This window comes from Rhincodon typus, unplaced genomic scaffold (assembly GCF_021869965.1).
Source record: "Rhincodon typus isolate 14 unplaced genomic scaffold, sRhiTyp1.1 hic_rhity00001179, whole genome shotgun sequence".
Classification (NCBI taxonomy): Eukaryota; Metazoa; Chordata; class Chondrichthyes; order Orectolobiformes; family Rhincodontidae; genus Rhincodon; species Rhincodon typus.
Genome location: NW_025966817.1, coordinates 1 through 20,045, shown reverse-complemented (window position 1 = coordinate 20,045; position 20,045 = coordinate 1). Strand labels below are relative to the sequence as shown.

The 20,045-nt window shown below is 43.3% G+C and overlaps 1 protein-coding gene across 2 annotated transcripts in view; it reads right to left on the bottom strand.

Annotated features, from left to right (window-relative positions):
• The window catches only part of LOC125481194 (extended synaptotagmin-2-A-like), a 14,288-nt gene extending 10,306 nt beyond the window's left edge, over window positions 1-3,982 (bottom strand). For both annotated transcript variants that reach the window (XM_048592420.1, XM_048592419.1), the window contains exon 1: window positions 3,513-3,982. In XM_048592420.1, coding sequence (XP_048448377.1) covers window positions 3,513-3,860 — 348 coding nt within the window. In that variant the 5' untranslated portion in view covers window positions 3,861-3,982. The remainder of the gene's footprint in view (window positions 1-3,512) is intronic.
• Between the last annotated feature and the right edge of the window lie 16,063 nt (window positions 3,983-20,045).

Here is a 20,045-nt window from a genome sequence, read left to right as displayed (position 1 = left end):
ATTTTTAAGGAGAGAGGAGAAAGATTTAAAAGGGACCTGAGGGGCAATGTTTTCACACAGGGTGGTTTGTGTACAGAATGAACTGCCAGAGGAAGTGATGGATGCAGGTACAGTTACAACATTTAAAAGACATTTGGGTAGGTATATGAATAGGAACGGTTTGAAGGGATAGGGACCAAACACTAGCAAGTGGGACTAGTTTAGTTTGGGAACTTGGTCAGCATGGACAAGTTGGACCGAAGGGTCTGTTTCCACCTAACGCAGTGGCATTTTTCTGCAGGTGCTAATTTGGATCTATAGATCTCCAAACTTCACAACAGATGTAAAGCTTAAATTTCTTCCATGCACAGAAAATGTAGAGAAAACAGCACTTTCTGAACCAAAAGGTATCTTCAAATAAAACTGTTGGATTTATTCCAACCCTTCTCCCTTCCTACATAATCCTGCAAAATTTCCAATTAAAGTACTCATCTAATTCCTTCTTGAAAACCTTCTATGAAATCTGCTTCCACTAACCTCACAAGCATGGCATCTCCCTTATTTACACGCAGATCCTTCATGATGCTGAAACCATTCAGCCAACTTGGAGAACAAACCCAACTTCCCCAGTCTTTACATGCAACTGTGCCATTATTACTGGTATTATTCTAGTCATCCCCTGCCACACTCTTGACATTCCTTCCTACAATAGCGTTCAGAATTGGTCACAATACTCCCATGATTTAGGTAGGTTTTCGATTAATTTCTTGCTGCACTCTATGCTCCTGGTTATGAGCATAAAAGGCTCTTCCACTTGACAACATCTTTCCCAAGAAATCTGCCATCTTCGAATGTTTTTCCAAGTGAAGCCCCAATTCTGCCCATACACTTCCTTTCAACGTATTCCATTTAGTTTACATTGCCTATTTGCATTCTTCTTATTAAAATCCATCACTTCACAGTCCTCAGAAATAAATTTCATCTACATGTGTCTTCCCATTTCAGTCTATGTTCTCCTGAATATTTTTTTATTCATTCATGGGATGTGGGCTTTGCTGGCAGAGGTAAAATTTGTTGCCCAGCCCTAGTTGCCCTTTAGAAGGCAATAGCGAGCTACCTTCTTAAACTGCTGCTGGCAGATCCAGAATGCTGTTAGGGAGAGAGTTCTAGGATTTTGCTGCAGCAACACTGAAAGAACAATATGTATCCTAGCCAGGATGATAGGTGGCTTAGAAGGGAACTTGCAGGCTGAGATGTTCCATGTATTTGATGGTCGTCCTTCAGGATAATAGGGGTTGCAACTTTGAAAGATTTTACACACTGCTGCTATCATGCATTGATGGTGGAAGGAGTGAACATTTATGGTTGTGGTGTCAATCAAGCAGTTTCTTTGTCTTGAATGGCATCAAGCTTCTTCAGTGTTGTTACAGCTGCATCCATCCAAGCAAGTGGGAAGCATTCCATCATACTCCTGACTTGTGCCTTCTAGATTATGGACAAATTCTGGGGAGTCAAGAGATCAGTTACTCACTGCAGGATTCCTAGCCTCTGACTTGCTCTTGTAGTATTTACATGACAAAGTGAGTTCAGGGCCTGTCAACAGTAATCTGCAGGAAGTTGACAGCGGGGATTCAGCAATGGTAATGTTATTGAATGTCTAGAGGCAAAAATTAGATTATTTCTTACTGGAAAGGGTCATCATTTGGCACTTATGTGGTACTTGCCTCTTGGTTGCCCAAGCCTGGATTTTATCCAGGTCTTGTTGCATTTGCACAAGGATTGCTTCTTTATCTACAGAGTCATGAATCGTGCTAAAAAAAATTGTGAAATCAGCAGCAAGCATCTCCATTTCTGAACTTATGGTAGAAGAAAGGTTGCTGATGCAAGTCAAGGACATGCTGAGGAACTAGCACTGATGTCCTGAAGTTGAGATGACTGACTTCAAACAAGCACAACTATTTGCCTTGGATCTCGGTGTGAGTGCAACCAGTGGAGAATATTACCCGATTCCCACCGATTGTAGTTTTGCTCAGGCACCTTGAAAACACACGCTGTTAAATGTGACCTTGATGCTAAGGTAGGTCACTCTTAGCCTAATTGTTACCACCTCATTTTTCCACATTCAAGTTTGGATCACCTGCAAACTGTCTTGTATGTGCAACTCCAGGTCATTAATATATACCAAAAAAGTGTAGCGAGCCTAATACCAATTCCTGCCAATCAACTCAGTCTGTTTCTCCTCAATCTGTAGAACAGCTGTATCACTGCTTTCAGTCCCTGAGCTTTGTATCCATACTATCACAACCCCTACTGGATCCTGTAATTCAATTAAGTCAACAACACGACTGCGTTACTTTATGCAATGAAGTACTGTTCTGTAACATTACCATAGCCAAAACTAGGAAAAAAAGACATGCAAAACAGGTACACCAGCAAGTTTGAATTCCAGTGAACAACTAAAGTTCTAAATCCTGCATTGTTATTTTCACTATACTGGATTTTTAACAAATATTACAACCATAAATATTAGCCATGCAATTGCCTCATGGGACAACACTTCACAGCATCTTCACAATGAAAAAAAATTTCTGCAACCAAGCTGGCTTAAAGAAGGCTGAAAACCAGTAAGATGTAAACTTCAATCCACAACGGAAGCTCTCAGTTTCCAGAGGTTTGTCATTTAGGGCAAGATTGTGAAACGTCAATGGGAAAAAAAAGACAGTCCAATTAAAAGCTTTTCACACATTCTCAACTTTACTTAATGGTTTACGACTAGAAAGCACCCTGCTAATGTAAGCAAAATATTTAACTTTTGTGATACCAAATACCCGCCCCACCACCCCTTTAGCAACTGTGATTCCCAGGGTGAAGCATTAAAGAGTGCCCTGATATTTGTTTAAGCACTCTCGTGATACGGCGGTGGTGTTACTACCTCTGAATCAGGAGGGACTGGGTTCAAATCACACCTGTACCAGAGACATATAACAAATCTCTGAACAAGTTTGTTTGGAAAATACCTATAAAACATGAGTGCGGAGAGCGAGTGTTACACGTTCTCAATCAGTTTTACAATGGAAATGAAATCCGAGTACGTCTTGACATGGGAATAAGGAGGAAGCAGCTGGACTGAACCAGGAACAGACAGTGAAACACTAGAACAGGTGGCAGACACAATGCCAACCTTGTGCCACCGGCACTCCTCTTGACGCTATACACAACTTGGCCCCGGGCCAGTCCACGTTACTATCAGGAAAATTAATACAACAACACGAATGAAAAACAAAGTCACAAATTTACAGGATCAAACCAAATTGCTGTAAAAACCTCATCTGCGAACTCCAAAAAGTGCAATGGTCTTTTAAATCTTATAATGAATTGCAAAAGGACTTCATTTCAACTGTTAAATAAGTGACATGGTTGGGGGGGGGGTGGTGAGTTTGTTTGGAGGGTTCAAGGATTTGGATAAAATGTCAAGGAAAGACAGAGCAGATCGGAGCCGGTAAAGAGACGAAGGAGGTTCCCTGCATACCCACCCAGGCCGGGAGGTCGGTGCTCTGGATGTTCTCCTGCAGAGTTTTCTCTTCGTGCTCCAGGAACGCCAGCGCCCGGAACAGGCGGGAGCGCTTGTTGCCCCGGTTCCTCCGCCACCAGAAGAAGACGAGAAGCCCGATGAGGACCCAGCTGAAGCTCAACCCCAGGTAGCCGAGCACGTAGACCGGGAAGACGATGACAAAAGTCTTGGAGAACTGCAGCAGGACCCCGGCGATGTCCACGCTGATCATCGGCGGCGGCGGTGGTGGAGGCTCCTCGATCAGGCTGGCTCTCCGCCCGCCGTCGTCCGCCGCCGCCGTCTCCGGTACCGTTTGGTCGTTCATCTCCATTCGGGCCTAGTCACCAGGCTTCTCCCTCCTGACTGACTGAACTCAAGAGGTGATCACACCACCTCGGTTATTTTCTAAGCTTTCGCTGGAGCCTCTTAGCGCGCTCCTCCTTTCAACCAATGCCAGCTCTGTCACCGCCCCGATCCCCCCCCCACCCGCCTCTCCCAACCCCATTCTCCTCTTCGGAGTCAGTCTCCGCCCAGAGACCGCGCCCCGCCGTTATATCCCCGCCCTCCTTCGACTCAAGCACGCCCCTGTCTACGTGATGACGCCATACATCTGCGTCATCACGCCACTACCGCCGCACGTCCTGCCTCTGACATCAAAAGTCTGGGCGGGGTTAATGCCAATCAGAGTTGGAGGAATTTCTCAAGGCTGGGATAGGTCGTTAGGTTGGGTCCCTTTAAAACCCCCTTTATCTTTAAATGTTACACACATAAATTCTAAATTGGTGATAGCAAGAACTGCAGAATGAAGAGGCAGGCATAGCTTGTGCCCATGGCCACTTGTATGCACTCGTAACCCCCACACGGATGCTAAAAGCCCTCCGCTTCTTCCTCTTCCACCATGGCTACTTGTATGCACTCATATCCCCCATGCAGCTGGCCTAAAAGCTTCATCCTCTTCTGCAGGCCCAACCAATCCCCCTCCACCAACACCTTCATCTGCTTAACCGAACTTGTCCTTGCGGATCCTGAACAACTTCCCCTTTAACTCCTCCCACTTCGTACAGACTAAAGGGGTGGCCATGGGCACCCGCATAAGCCCAAACTATGCCTGCCTCTTCGTAGGATACGTGAAACAGTCCCTCTTTTGCTGCTACACTGGCATTGTCCTCCACCTCTTCCTCCGCCACATTGATGACTGTATAGGTGCTGCCTTGTGCTCTCACAAGGTGCTTGAACAGTTAATCAAATTTACTAACACTTTTCACCCCCGCCTCAAATTCACCTGGACCATCTCTGATACCTCCCTCTCCTTCCTGGAGCTCTTTGTCTCCATCTCTGGTGACCGCCTTGAAACTAACATCTATTTCAAGCCCACAGACTCCCACAGCTACCTCGACTACACCTCCTCTCACCCACCTTCCTGCAAGAATGCAATCCCCTACTCCCAATTCCTCCGCCTCTGCCGTGTCTGCTCCCAAGATGGGGCGTTCCACTCCCGCACATCCCAGATGTCCTCCTATCTCAAGGACCATAACTTCCCCCCTCCAGTGATTGAAAGTACCCTCAACCGCATCTCTTGCATTTGCCACACTTCTGCCCCCACATCCCTCCCTCCAACAAAAATAAAGACAGAATCAGCCTTGTCCTCACATATCACCCCACCAACTTTCACATCCAACGTATCATTCTCTGCCACTTCCACCACCTACAATCTGATCCCACAATCAAAGAGATATTTCCCTCCCCACCCTATCTGCCTTTTGTAGGGACCGCTCTCTCCATGACTCCGTTGTCTGCTCCACACTCCCCACTAACCCCACCACCCCTGGCACCTTGACCTGCAACTGCAGGAAGTGCTACATCTGCCCCTACATCTCCACCATCACCTCCATTCAAGGCCCAAAACAAACCTTCCATATGAGACAGGGGTTCACCTGCACATCCGTCAACCTGGTCTACTGTATCGCTGCTCCCAATGTGGCCTCTCTACATCAGTGAGACCAAGCGTAGACTCGGAGACCATTTTGTAGTGTTTCTGCACTCTGTACATAACAAATGACAACATCTTACAGTCGCCAACCACTTTAACTCCCCCTCCCACTCCCTGACTCCATCCTGGGCCTCCTCCAGTGTCACATTGACATCACCCGCAAACTGGAGGAACAACACCTCATATTCCACCTTGGGGGCCAACAGCCTGATGGCCTAAACATGGAATTCACCAGTTTTAAAATCTCCCCACCCCTGGCTTCATCCCATGTCCAGGCCTCCCTCTCATGCCCACCTCCTTGACCTGACACAACCTGTCCATCTTCTCTCTCAACTATCCGCCCCTCCTATCCCAATCCCCACGACTCCCTACCTGCACTCACCTATCACCATCCCACCTACCTTCCCCAGCCCCACCCCTCCTCTCTCTATTTGTTTCTGAGCTCCCCTCCCCCTCCCCATTTCTGAAGAAGGGTCTTGACCCGAAACATCAACTTTCCTGCTCCTCTGATGCTGCCTGGCCTGCAGTGTTCCTCCAGATCCATGCTGTGTTACTTCCAAATTGGTGCCTTGAGAATACAGAACTCCAGTGTTGCTGATAAAGACGCTGTTGTCGAAACCTCCTATTTTGTATGCATCAGAACATTGGCAAGGACACCAAGATAAGGGAGAAAATCCTAAACTGTCAGACATTGTCCGATTGGTGCAATCTCTAAGGGAACACATTGATTGAATGGAGCCCATTTGCCAACCAACCCAAGCCCTTGCTGTACATTCATTATAAAGTATTGTTCCCTTTTGCGTTGATTTTCTTGTAATATCCTAATAAATGCAAGATGAAAAACTTTGACAAAATGTTTCTTTTTTGAACAACTTCCAAATTGTGATATCAACAATAAAAAAGCCTTAAATTTATAATTTTGATTCCTTTATGACCTGTGCAGTCAAGTTCTTTAGGGAAGGTAGAATATTTACAGGCTTCTTTGTTGAAACATATTTGTACCAGCCATTAAAAAAAGCTTTCCAGCCTGATCCCACTGCCTATAACTTCTCCAGTGCTTTAGTCCTCTGACTTTTTGTTCATTCCCAATTTTAATTGCTCCATTATTAATGGACACACCTTCAGTTGTGCTGACCCCAAGCTCTGGAATACATGTCTCCATTTCCAGACCTCACTTTTATCATTTGTGACACTTCTTTAAAAAAATCTCCCTGCAAGCTTGTAGTTTGATGGTGTCCTTTGCTTTATAATGAACAAATGAAATTATTCCTACTTAAACTTGATGGAACATTTTATTCATTTTTAAAAATATGACCATTGGATGTGGGCATTATTGGCTAGGCCAGGATTAATTTCCCATCCCTAATTCTCTTTGGCAAGGGGTTGTTGTCTCGGATTCTCCAGCATCTGCAGTTCCTACTATCTCTGATAAACCAAAAGAATGCTGTTATGTTTCAAAGTCAGGATGGAGTGTGGCTTGGAAGGGAATTTGCAGATAGTGAAGCTTGGGCCCTGGATTGGAAAGTCCTGTTGAAGGAGGCTTGGCGTGTTTCTAGTGTCATGGTGCATCAGTGGTAAAGAAAGTGAATGTTGACGCTGACTGAAGGGCTACCAATCAAACAGGATAAGAACATAGGAACAAGAGTTGGTAATTCAGCCACTGATCTGCCTTTTAATATAAGTGAAGCCACTTGAGCACTTCAATGCCTTTTGCCTGCATTACCCCCATAACCCTTTACCCCACTGGTAATCTGTAATCTAGCAGCTTCTATGTTAAATATACTTAAGGACTGATCATCAAGGTTTGATTAATTGATGGGCTGGCTGGGCCATTTCAGAATTAATCAAATTTTTCTTGGTTTGAAGTCATATATAGACCAGATAAGGATGACAGATTCTGAAAACGGTGCAACATTAATATAAGTTTCAGTTGGTTCCAACTATTGCAATCAAATTGCACAAAAGCCAAAATGACTAGGAATGATTACAGTCTCCATTCGATCAAGTGTGGCATCAAGGAGCCCTAGCAAAACTGGTATCAATGGGTTTTGGGGACAAAATCTCCCTCGATTGGAGTCATAATTGGCATATAGGAAGATGGACATGGTTGTTGGAGGCCAGTCATCTCAGGTCCAGGAGATCTCTCCAGGAGCTCCTTAGAGTAGTGTCCTAGCCCCAACATCTTCAGCTGCTTCATCAATGACCTTCCCTCATTGATAAGGTCAGATGTGGGGATGTTTGCCAATAATTGCATGATGTTCAGCATCATTCACAGTTCCTCAGTACTGAAGCAGTCCATGTTCAAATGCAACAAGATCTGGACAATTTCAAGGCTTCGGGTGACAAATGGCAGGTAACATTCACACCACACAAATGCCAAGCAATGACAATCATAAATAAGACATAGTCTAACCAACACCCCTTGACATTCAATGGTGTTACCATCATTCAATCCCCCACTATCAACATCCTGAGGGTTACCATTGACCAGAAACTCAACTGGATTCACCACATAAACATAATAGCTCGAGCTGCAGGCCAGAGACTGGGAATACTGCAGTGAGTAACTCACCTCCTCATTCACCAAAGTCTGTCCATCATCTACAAGGCACGAGCCAGGGGTGTGATGGAATGCTGCACACTTACCTGAATGGGTGCAGGTCCAACAACATCCAAGAAGTTTGACACTATCCAGGACAAGGCAGCTCACTTGATTTGCATTACATTCACAAGCATCCACTCCCTCCAGCACTGACATTCCATCGTACTATCTACAAGATGCACTGCAGAAATTCACCAAAGATCCTTATACAGCACCTTTCAAATCCAGGACCACTTCCATCGAGAAAGACAAGGGCAGCAGATATGTGGGAGCACCACCATCTTCAAGTTCCTCTCCAAGCCACTTACCATCCTAACTTGGAAATATATCACCATTTCTTCACTGTCACTGGATCAAAATCCTGGAATTCCTTCCCTAAGGGCATCGTGGGTCAACCCACAGCAGGTGGACTGCAGCAGTTCAAGACGGCAGCTCACCATCAACTTCTCGAGAGAAACTAGGGATGTACAACAAATGCTAGCCAGACAGCAATGCTTACATCCCACAAAAGAATTTAAAGAAGTGAAAAAAAGTGTCTAGAGGAGGTATGAATGGCTGGATTGTGGCTGTCTGAACACAAAAAGAACACAAAGAACAAAGAAATATATGAAAAAACTTAATGAAGAGAAAACAGATACAAAATAAAATGCAGGCAGAGGTAATGATCTAAAATTGTTGAATAAAATGTTAAGTTCATAAGGTTGTAAACTACTGAATCGAAATTTGAGGTGCTGTTCCTCAAGCTTGTCTCGAACGTTATTGGAATACTGTTGCAGTGGAAGTTGAAAAGGAAAGAGATAAAATTGGTTCTATTAATTTATGAGAACTTTTTTTGTTCACTCTTCTGTGGACACTGCTGGCTCAGCCAGCTTTTATTGTCAGTCCTTAGCTGCCCTTGAGAAGGTGGTAGTGTGCTGCCTTCTTGCTGCAGTCCAATTTGTTTATGATTGAGACGTGGACGAAGGTGTCACAGGGAAAATAGTGAAATGCTGAAAGGGAGGGCAGAGGGAGATGTATTTGGCAGCGGCATCACATTGAGGGTGGTGTATATGGATCTTTTGAATACAGACACTGTAACTATGTGAGTAGACCACAAGCAGACAGCTATCATACTTCTGGGAAAGAGGGGAAGAGATGAAAATAAAGCTTGTGAAATAGATTGGTAACTCTGGAGCGCTCTTCAACTATGTTGAAGGGAACCTTTAGTTGTGGAGAAAAGGAAAATATACTTGAAGCCTGAGAATGGAAGGTTGCATCATCCAGCCTGCTGGGAAAGAGACAGAGAAACTGGGAAGCTGGAGTAGAATCCTTACAGGAAGTTAAGTTTGAGGAAATAAAGTTGAATAGTCATCATCAATGTGTAACATTGCTCAGGGCTTCCTCAAGTCTTCTGAAGGCACCACAATGAAGTATACAGTAGATTTTGTAGCTAACACTGATGTTCTTCTGTAGTTAAAAGAAAAGCAGAAAATTCTGTAAATATTCAGAAGATTGGCAGCAACTGTGGAAAAAGAAAACCTGAGTCAATGTTTAATCTGTGTCACTTTCCATCAGAACTGGAAAGAGGTGGAGATGTAATTGAGAGGAGAGGGATTTAAAAAAGACATAAGAGGCAAATTTTTTAGACAGAGGGTGGTTTGCATGTGGAGCGAACTTCCTGATGAAGTGGATGCAGGCACAATTACAACGTTTAAAAGACATTTGGATGGATATATGAATAGAAAAGGTTTGGAGGGATGTGGGCCAGGAACAGGCAGTGGGACTAGTTTAGTTTGGGATTATGGTTGGCATGGACTGGTTGGACCAAAGGGTCTGTTTCCGTACTGTATGACTCTATGATTCTATGTTATGAAGAAATAAAATGTGGAGGTAGGTGGGGAAAAGAACAAAGTGGAAGGTGTGTGATTTCATGGATAGCGAGAAAGATTAAAATACAATGTGCAAGGTTGTGATTACGAGACATTATATAGAAACAAAAAACACATCTAGAAGAGGTGTGAATACCAGAATAATGAATGGCTGCTGCCCCGAAATAAAAGAGAGCAAAAATAGAGAAAGTAAAAGCAAACAAGAGAAAAGAAAATGAAATGGCGACAAAGTTTACAGTCTAAAACTGTCAAACTTAATGTTGACTCCAGGAGTCTGTAAAGTATCCAGTTAATAGATGAAATGTTACTCTTCGAGCTATACCCCAGGCAAGAATATTCGAGAGAGAGAAAGATGGAGAATTAAAATGGCAGGCAACTGGAAGCTCAGGGTGATGCTTGTAGACTGAATGGAGATATTCCACTCAGTGATCACCCAATCTGCATTTGGTCTCCCGAGCATAAAGGGGACAACAATGTGAGCTTTGAATACAATATACTAATTTGAAAGAAATACTACTAAATCACTTGGAAGAAGTATTTGGGATCTTCAGCATGAGAAGGTAATTTTGTTTCTCCATCTGCAAATAGCAAAGGTCATTTCCCAAAGGTGGGGAGTTCAAAACTAGGGGGCATATTTTTAAGGTGAGAGGAGAAAAGTTTAAAAGGGACATGAGGGGCAACTTTTTTACAAAGAGAGTGGTTAGTGCGTGGAATGAACTGGCAGAGAAAATGGTGGATCCAAATACAGTTACAACATTTAAAAGACATTTGGATAAGTACATGAACAGGAAAGGTTTGGAGGGATATGGGCCAAATGCAGACTAGCGTAGTTAGGCAACATGGTCGGTATGGACTAATTGGACCAACGGATCTGTTTCCATGTTGTATGACTCTACAGCGCTGTAAGTAATGATTTTGTTTCTGTTTAGCTGCAAGGTACTTCATGGGAATGTATTGTTTTCATTCAAGTTTGCTTAATGCAACATTGAGGCAATAAGTCATCTTAGAGAAGGATAGTAGTGGAACATTGTGTTCTGGGATACAAACATTTTACAAACTAAAAACATCTTTCAACAATTTGTTTACCAGTTGAAAAAAATGGTAGTAATAGGACAAGTGCTGCTTGATTGAATGGTACTATGCTGTCAATCAGCCCAAAACGTCAGCCTTCCTGGTCCTCTGATGCTGCTTGGCCTGCTGTGTTCATCCAGCTCTACACCTTATTATCTCTTTTATGACAGTGAGTGTGATTGTTTTCCAGTTGGCCACAGGAAGACAACCTGTCTTGAGTTTGGATGTGACGACTGACCTATGGCATGGGCAAAGAACAGTTCAAATTAGAAGGTCATGTGATAAAAAATCGAAGAATATGTTCAACCAGAATTGGAAACAAAACTATCATTTAGACGACTGCAAAACCGTTAACCTTCATTTGTTCAGTTATTCAGAGAGAAAAGTCACCATGATGCAATTTATGAAGCAATTGAAAGAAGATAATGCAAATATCCTCTGGAGGAGTGGAAATATGTTATAGACATGCTGATGAAAAATTAAAATCAAGGGAGAAAATAGTGTTTTACAAGATCAACAGGCTGGTTTAAGTTCAGGCCAATAATGAATGAACATTGTGAGAGGTATTGTCAGGAAGGAGCGTGGAGGAGTTGAATGGATCCTCTGAAGAAAGACAGCAAGGTGAAATATCTCCAAATAACAATTTGTGGTTGCTTCTTAGAGATACTAATCTCTTCCTAGTTTGCAAATAAATGCTTGAGGTTAATGCTTAATGCTGCTTAATGCTTCTAAATAAATTATTCTAATTTAAAACTGCATATATAATGTCAACCAGTTGTATAAGCAGAAAGAGAATGCCTTCTAATCCATGTATTCTGTCTACACGATAATCAATTAATAACATTGCTTTCTAAGCAACAGAGGCCAGAATCTTATAGAGTCTGAGTAATGTGGTCGAAGGGAGTTTTGTGACAGTGAGGCCATTTCAATGTTGTGAGCTCCATCTTTTATACCTTTGCTGAGCTGTGTGGCAGGTTTCTTGCCTGGTAGTGGCAAGTTGCTAAATAAGGGTGATTATAGATTGTTAAACACCTTATTAACAATCCCTTAGGGCAACAAGGGATGGGCAATAAATACTGGTCAGCCAATGATGCCCACATCCCACGAATGAATAAACAGCCTAACTTGCCTCTATTATTCAGCTTTCTCTCTTAATATATGTGTCAAACATTGAGAATTCGCGACATGGAGCTCAGATGAGGTACCTCACAAATGGCTGATGAGCTGGTGCATTGTTCAGGGATTCAAGTTTTTGGACAATTGGAATGTCTTTTGGAATAGAAAAGACCTGTTCAAAAAAGGATGGCTGTAACCTGAACTGGAATGGGACTAATATCTTAGCAGGGAGATTTGCCAGTCCATTAAGGGAGACTTTATACTGATAGAGAAGGGGAGTGGAGGAGTGTAAATAGAAAGATTGATGGGGAATGTTCTGAATGTGAAGAGAGCACGTCAATCAGAAAAGAAAGACAAAAGAGAGTCAGAGTGTGTAGTAACTCTGAAGAACTAAATTGCATTTATTTCAATGGAAGGGGTCTTATAGGTAAGGCTGATGGACTCAGACATGCTTAAAAACGTGGGATTGGGACATCATAGCTATTACAGAAACTTGACTGAGAGATGGACAAGACTGGCAGCTCAATGTTCCGGGTTTTAGATGCTATAGGAAGGATAGGAAGGGAGGAATGAAAGGAGGAGGGGCGTGGCATTTTTGTTTAAGGAACACATTACTGCTGTAACTGGAGAAGATGTTTCTGAAAAATTGTCCCGTGTAAATATATGGGTAGAAATTAAAAATAAGGAAGGAAAGATCATGTTGATGGGATTATACTGTAGGCCCCCAAATAGTAACAAACAAATATGCAAGGAGATCTCAGATATACATATATACATATATTATTTATATATATATATAATATATGTAAGCATCATAAGGTTGTAATAATGGGCGGATTTTAATTTTCCAAGCATTGACTGGGGCTACCATAGTGTTAAAGGTTTGAATGGTGAAGAATTTGTCAAATGTGTTCAAGGAAATTTTCTTTATCAATATATGGATGCTCCTACTAGAGAAGAAGCAAGACTGGAGCTTCTTTCGGATAATAAGGAAGGGCAGGTGACTGAAGTAAAATTGGGGGAACACTTTGGGTCTAGCGATCATAATTCTATTAGTTTCAAAATGGTTATGGAAAAGGATAAGACTTCCATCAAAGTTAAAGTTTTTAATTGGAATAGGCAAATTTTAATTGTATGAAAACTTTCAAAAGTTGATTGGAGTAGACTGTTCGCAGGTAAAAGGACATTTGACAAGTGGGAATCTTTCAAGAGTGTGATGATGACAGTTCAGAGGCATTATGTTCCTATTAGAGTGAAGGGTGAGGCTGGTAAATTTAAGGAATAATGGATGAATAAAGATATTAAGGTTCTAGTCAAGAATAAAAGAGAACCTCATTTTAGATAAAGACAACTTGGTTCAATTGAATCTCTTAATCAATATAAAGAGTGTAGGGGTATTCTTAAGAAAGAAATCAGGAAGGCAAAGAGGGGATATGAGATAGCATTGGCAGATACATTTAAGGACAATCCAAAGAGATTTTACAAATACATTAAGAGCAAGAGGGCAAATAGAGAGAGGGTAGAGCCTCTTAAAAATCAAGGAGGTTGTCTTTGTGTTAAACCCCAGGAGATGGGACAGACACTAAATGAATATTTCACATCAGTTTTTACTGTGTAGAAAGAAATGTAATTTAGAGAATGCAGAGAAATAAATTTTGATGTTTTAAAAACAGTTCACATTATAGAAGACGATGTTTGGGAGGCCTTAGAGAATATAAAGGTGGATAAATCTCCGGCACCTGATCTAAAGTATCCTGGAACATTGTGGGAAGTAAAGGAGGAAATTGCAGCTCCCCTTGCAGAAATACTTGCATCATTTATAACAATGGGTGAGGTGCCTGATGATTGGAGGGTGGACAATGTTGTACCTTTGTTTAAGAAAGGTTGTAAGCGGAAACTGGGGAACTGTAGTCCTGTGAGCCTGACTTCGGTTGTGGGTAAATTGTTGGAGATGATTATAAAAGATAGTATTTAAGGACATTTAGAGAGAGAAAAATTGATTAGGGACAGTCAGGCATGGTTTTGTGCAAGGAAAATCGTGTCGCACAAACTTGATTGAGATTTTTGAGGAAGTTACCACAAAGATTGATGATGGCGGAGCAGTCGACATTGTTTATTTGGATTTTAGTAAAGCCTTCAACAAGGTTCCACGTGGTAGACTAATTAGTAAATTAGGTCACATGGGATTCAGGGTGAGTATGCCAATTGGATACATAATTGGCTTAACGGCAGAAGACAGAGAGTAATGGTAGAGGGTTGGTCTTCGGACTGGAGGCCTGTGCCCAGCAGTATTCCACAGGGTTCGGTTCTGGGCCCTCTTTTGTTCGTCATTTATATAAATGTTTTGGATAAGAATATAGAAGACATGGTTGATAAGTTTGTGGACAACACCAAAATTGGTGGCATAGTAGACAGTGAAGAAGATTTTCTAAGATTACAAAGGGATTTTGATCCAATGGGTCAATGGGCTGAAAAATGGCAGATGGAGTTCAATCTGGATAAATGTGAGGTATTGCATTTTGGTACAACAAACAAGGGTAAAGTTTATACAATGAATGGTAGGGCCTTGGGTAGGGTTGTAGAACAGAGGGACCAAGCAGAGCACATACATAGTTCTTTGAAGTTTGCGTCACATAGAGACAGGGTTGTTAAAAAGGCGTTTGGCACGCTTGCCTTCATTGCTCAGTCCGTTGAGTATAGTAGTTGGTAAATCATGTTGAGGTTGTACAGGACATTGGTGAGGCCGCTTCTGGAATACTGTGTCCAGTTCTGGTCGCCCAATTACAGGAAGGATATTATTAAGCTGGAGCAGGTTCAGAAGAGATTTACCAGGATGTTGCTGGTTATGGAAGATTTGTGTTACAAATAAAGGCTGGATAGGCTGAGATATTTCTCACTGGAGTGTAGGAGGTTGAGAGGCGACCTGATAGAAGTTTATAAAATAATGAGAGGTACAGATAGAGTTAATGGTAGTTGTCTTTTCCGTATGATGAGACAAGGGGGCTCATTCTTAAGGTGAGAGGAAAGAGATTTAAAAAACACATGAGGGGCAAATCTTTTACTCAGAGAATAGTTCGCATGTGGAATGAACTTCCTGATGAAGTGGTAGATGTGGGTATAATTACAATATTTAAAAGACATTTGGATAGATACACGAACAGGAAAAGTTTAGAGGGATATAGGCCAGGAGCAGGCAGGTGGGACTAGTTTAGTTTGGAATTATGGTTGACATGGACTGGTTGGATTGGAGGGTCTGTTTCTGTGCTGTATGACTCTATGATTCTATGACTGTATAACTTCAATCACTGCTGGCTGCCAGGAGGCTTCAGGCTGCTTAGCACCAAAGAGCATCTCAGGACATGATCCATGGGAACCTTCTGTATGTACCCATTGTCCACAGACCTTGCCATTTGAAATACTCCAGCCCCTGATTATTATCATAGCATCTCTCCCATCCACTTGCAGACCATTTAGGAAACACAAGCGCGCCTTGCAGAATGCATGGCAACTAGCAGTGAAAGGATGCTGTAAGGACATGTTGTGCACAGGAACAGGCACCCAGCTCATGGACTGGACCAGGCTGCCTATCAGGGATGCTCACTGGCTTTCTCAGTGCTTGCTTACTGAGCACTTACCTGCACGCTCACAGCATTACAGCATTCCTGCCTTGCCTTGCTTTGCCAATTGGCACAGTCAAATAACCAGGCAGCTTGCCTTGCTGGTCACCAGTCCTCAATCAAGGGGGAGTGTACATCTTGCTGTATGGCAGTCGGTTGCATCAATCTTGCACTTTCACCATTTGTCTCATGTAGAAAATTCACTGCATGTGCAGCAAATAGGCAGCCATGACTCAAAGTTTTAGGGGAGTAGTCCTGAAAAAAGGCCATGGAGGCAGTCATCACTCAGACGTCCCAGAGCAATAAGTTAAGGGCAGCCCTCAATACCAGTCATAGAGTCATAGACCAGGACATTGGCCACAGGCAGCGTTCAGGTTGAGTTGATCTTGCTCAGGGGCTTGTGCCTCTGCAATTCAGGGTGTGGGTCACACTAAGGTCTGTGGCTCCACAGCCACCAGTCCGGGGATAGAGCTAATGTGGTCAGGCTTCACTTGGGGTCTGGGCACTTCTCAATCACAGCTGCCTGATTAGATCGCTGAAGAGGGTGGGCCATGGTCAGTCCAACAGGGCCCATCTGAAGAAACTAAAGTGGGGAAGGGATTAGAAAAGGGGGGCGGGTGTCACTGTCGTGGGAAGGAGAGACTAGAGCTGAAGGCTGGGAGGATGGTGTGATGAGAATTGTGAGGGGGGGCAACAGCATTTGATACTGTAAAGCATGAATGGGAAGGGCATCATGTGGCGGGGGAGGGGTGGAATTTCCGCTGCAGTTAAAAGTACATTGGCTTCATGGAAAGATACTGTGTATGCCTCACCTGGCATGGTCAGTTCATATGCCAGGGGCTGGGAGGAAAACTGGGCAGGTGTAAGCGCATATGGATGGGTTGGGTGGGGATCTGGGAGTGAAGCCTAAGGAGTTTACGAAGGGATGAACAGGAAGTGGCTCTGGATGGGTTGAGGCCTCACTGACATATAAAGGAGCAGGTTGGAAGCCACTGGCCAAAGAGTGCTCACTCTCACCTTCGATCATGGTGGAAATCGACGGGGAAGAAAATAGCTGTGATCACAATGGAGTGGGCTGGGTAAGTGTTTCGACCTGTGAGGTAGGGGGCAGCAGGACCCACCAATGTGAGGGAACATTGCACAGAGACCCGTGCATTATACAGGACACAGACTTCTGTGGTCCCTAATCCCTGGCCATTGGAATGCGTTGGCCCCATGCACATCTCTGTCCCAGAGATCGCTGACAACCTCATTCACACCAACATTTTGGGCACATAGGCCAGGAAACGATTTGGAAATTGTTTGATGAGGGGTAATAGTGTCAGCATGGTTCATTGTCTCTGTATACACTTTGTTCTTCTCAGTTCCACATGTTGCAGTAGGTTTTCTATGTGGAAAGTCAAACAAACAGATGTATGTCCTCAATAGGTTTATTCTTTCCCTCCCTCCCACTATATCTCAGGGTTGGCCTCGGTTCCACAGCTGGGGTGGAGGGAGCTTGCTTGGCAGTGAAGCCCATTGGCCCTGGAGGTTTGGTCAGGCAACCTCAGGAGCATTTATGTCTGGATGTCTCAGATGTAATGAGGGGCATCTTGCCAGTGGCAAATGAACCCTCCTTGGGATCAATTGCCAAGGGTTGGGGATAGGGGGAGGTGCAGAAAGGGTGGAGGTGGATAGCCTAGCCATCTCTGGGGTGTCCTGACAGAATACGACTGAGGGTTTATCCTCCAGCTGGGTGCCTCCTGGTACTGCCCTGTCTCCTTGTATAGAAGGGGCACCTGGAGTGCTTGCCAGGTTCCCTGCCTGCCTATTGCTCTGTTTTCAGTCCTGAGGACCACTGGCTGGACTGGACCTAGCCTCCATGACAGCTGCCAACTTGACCATGGAGAGAAAGCCAGACAGTGGCATGATTTGTTACACTGCCGGGAGCTTCTCGGCAAAGGGGCTATTGCCTCCCACTTTACTTGTCTGCAGTTCCTGGTCCTCCCTGTGCACCTGGACTAAATCCCCAATTGTAAACACTATGGGGTTCAAGGTAGGGCTAAGCAGATGCCTGGTCTTGGTGTTTACTTCAAAGGGGTTGGAATATAAGAGTAAGGAAGTCTTAGTGTAATAGTAAAAGGTGCTGGTGAGACCACATCTGGAATACTAGATGCAGTTTTGGTACAGGATACATTCCTTACAGGGGCTGAGGACTCTCAGGATGGACACTCTTCCCTGGGCCTTTTATGCTCTATTGAGGCTGTCTTCTGCTGTAAGGAGAGAAAGGAAAGAATTGAATGTGATGTAATCTGTGGCACAGCTGTTAATCCTGGTACAGCTAGGTAAAATTTGTTGGTATGTCAGGAGTCAGCACACAGCCCTTGCACAGTTACAGGTGTGAATGGTTAGGGGAGTGGTAGGAGCAAGGGTGGGAAGGTGTTTCAGGCAATAGTGAGAATGACAGAGCATGAGCCTTGGTGGGAGCTGGGTGCTATCAGGATGCATCACAGCTTGGTATGGTAACTGTTCTGCCCAAGACTACAAGAAATTACAAAGAGTTGTGAATGTAGCCCAGTCCATCATGCAAACCAAACTCCCTTTCAATGATTCCATCTAAATTTCCCACTGCCTCAACAAAGCAGAAACATAATCAAAAACCCCTACCATCCCAGTTATACTCTCATCCACTATCTTCCATCGGGCAGAAGATACAAAAGTTTGAAAACACATACCAACAGATTTAAGAACAGCTTCTTCTCTGCTGTTATCAGACTTATGAATGTACTTCTTATATATTAGAGTTGATATTTCTCTGCATTTTCTCTGGAGCTTGAATTCTAACATTGTAATGGTTGTCCTCACCGCTATGGATTTAAATATTTAATCCTCATCTTCAAATCCTTCGATAGCCTTGTCTCAGCCTATCAGTCTATGCAATCTTCACCAGTCTTGTGATTCCACACATAGAGTGATGGGGCTAATGCGAAATTCACAAATCCCCACACTCCCTAGCATCCCCCAACTCACACCCCCCCACCCCCCAATCTCTCTGTCTTACCATTGATGGCAGAAACATCAGCCACATCAGCTTTAATCTCTATTCTCCTCTTTAAATCCTGCTAAACCTATCTCCCTTCATGCTTTTAAAATCATTCTTGAAATCCATGTCTCAGCACATTTTGTCCAAACCACCCATGATGGGTCAACATCTGCTTCTTATTTTTAATGCTTCAAAGCTGTAAAACACCAGAGGACATTTTCCATGGTTAGGTATTATTTTGCTGTTATTTGTCTTGCCATTAATCCAAACTCATTCAAAGTCTTAAGACTTTGATATATATTTTTATTTTCATGTACTCGAATACAGTTGTAACTATAATACTTACTGTTCATTTATCATGGGTGACTGCCTATATCAGGCAAGTAAAATTAACCTTATGTCACCCATAGTAGTCATAATATGCCATTTACAGCACCAGGATTTTTGTCAGTTTTTTGCACTTTATTAGTCCCTGTACAGAATTTTCTAATATGCACGATTCATTCTTTATCTTTGATGAGAAATCTAGGAGGTGTCAGTGCTGCCAAATACCTCTCCTCCAAAATGCTCTGAATTCTCAATTTTAGCAGGTACAGTACTGACCCAACTGTTCTCACCTTAGTTAGAAGTTCACACCCCAGTGCAGAAATACTTGTCCTGTCTTATTTTCGCTGAAATACATGTGGGGACTGTTCTGAAGAAGTCCGGAACTAAAGGAAAATAGAAAAATCTACCGGGAATAATTGAAAGCTTCAGCAACAATTGTCTCTCGAGTTGGCTAACAAAATTGATAGAAATATGTTTGTTCGAAGATGACAAGTCATTTTAAGGATACAGTTGGCACCTCCTACATAACAGAACTGTGGAAATGTCTTCACTACATCATCTGCAGCAGTTCAAGAAGATTGCTTACTGCCTCCTTCTCAATGGCAACCAGGCATTGGCACTAAATGTTCAACTTACCAATGATGCTCTGACAAGTGATTCTGAGAATGAGTGAAGACAAAGGAGACCATTTGGCTCATTTGATTTTTTTAAATTCAGTTGTGGGACGTGGTATTGGTCTGCCTTCTTGAACCACATGCAGTCCACATGCTGCAGGTTGACTTACAATGGCCTTAAGAAGGGAATATTGACCCAGCGATAATGAAGGATCGGTGACATATTTCCAAGTCAGGGTTGTGAGTGGCTTCGAGGGGAACTTGCTGGTGGTGGCGTTCCCATTTAACT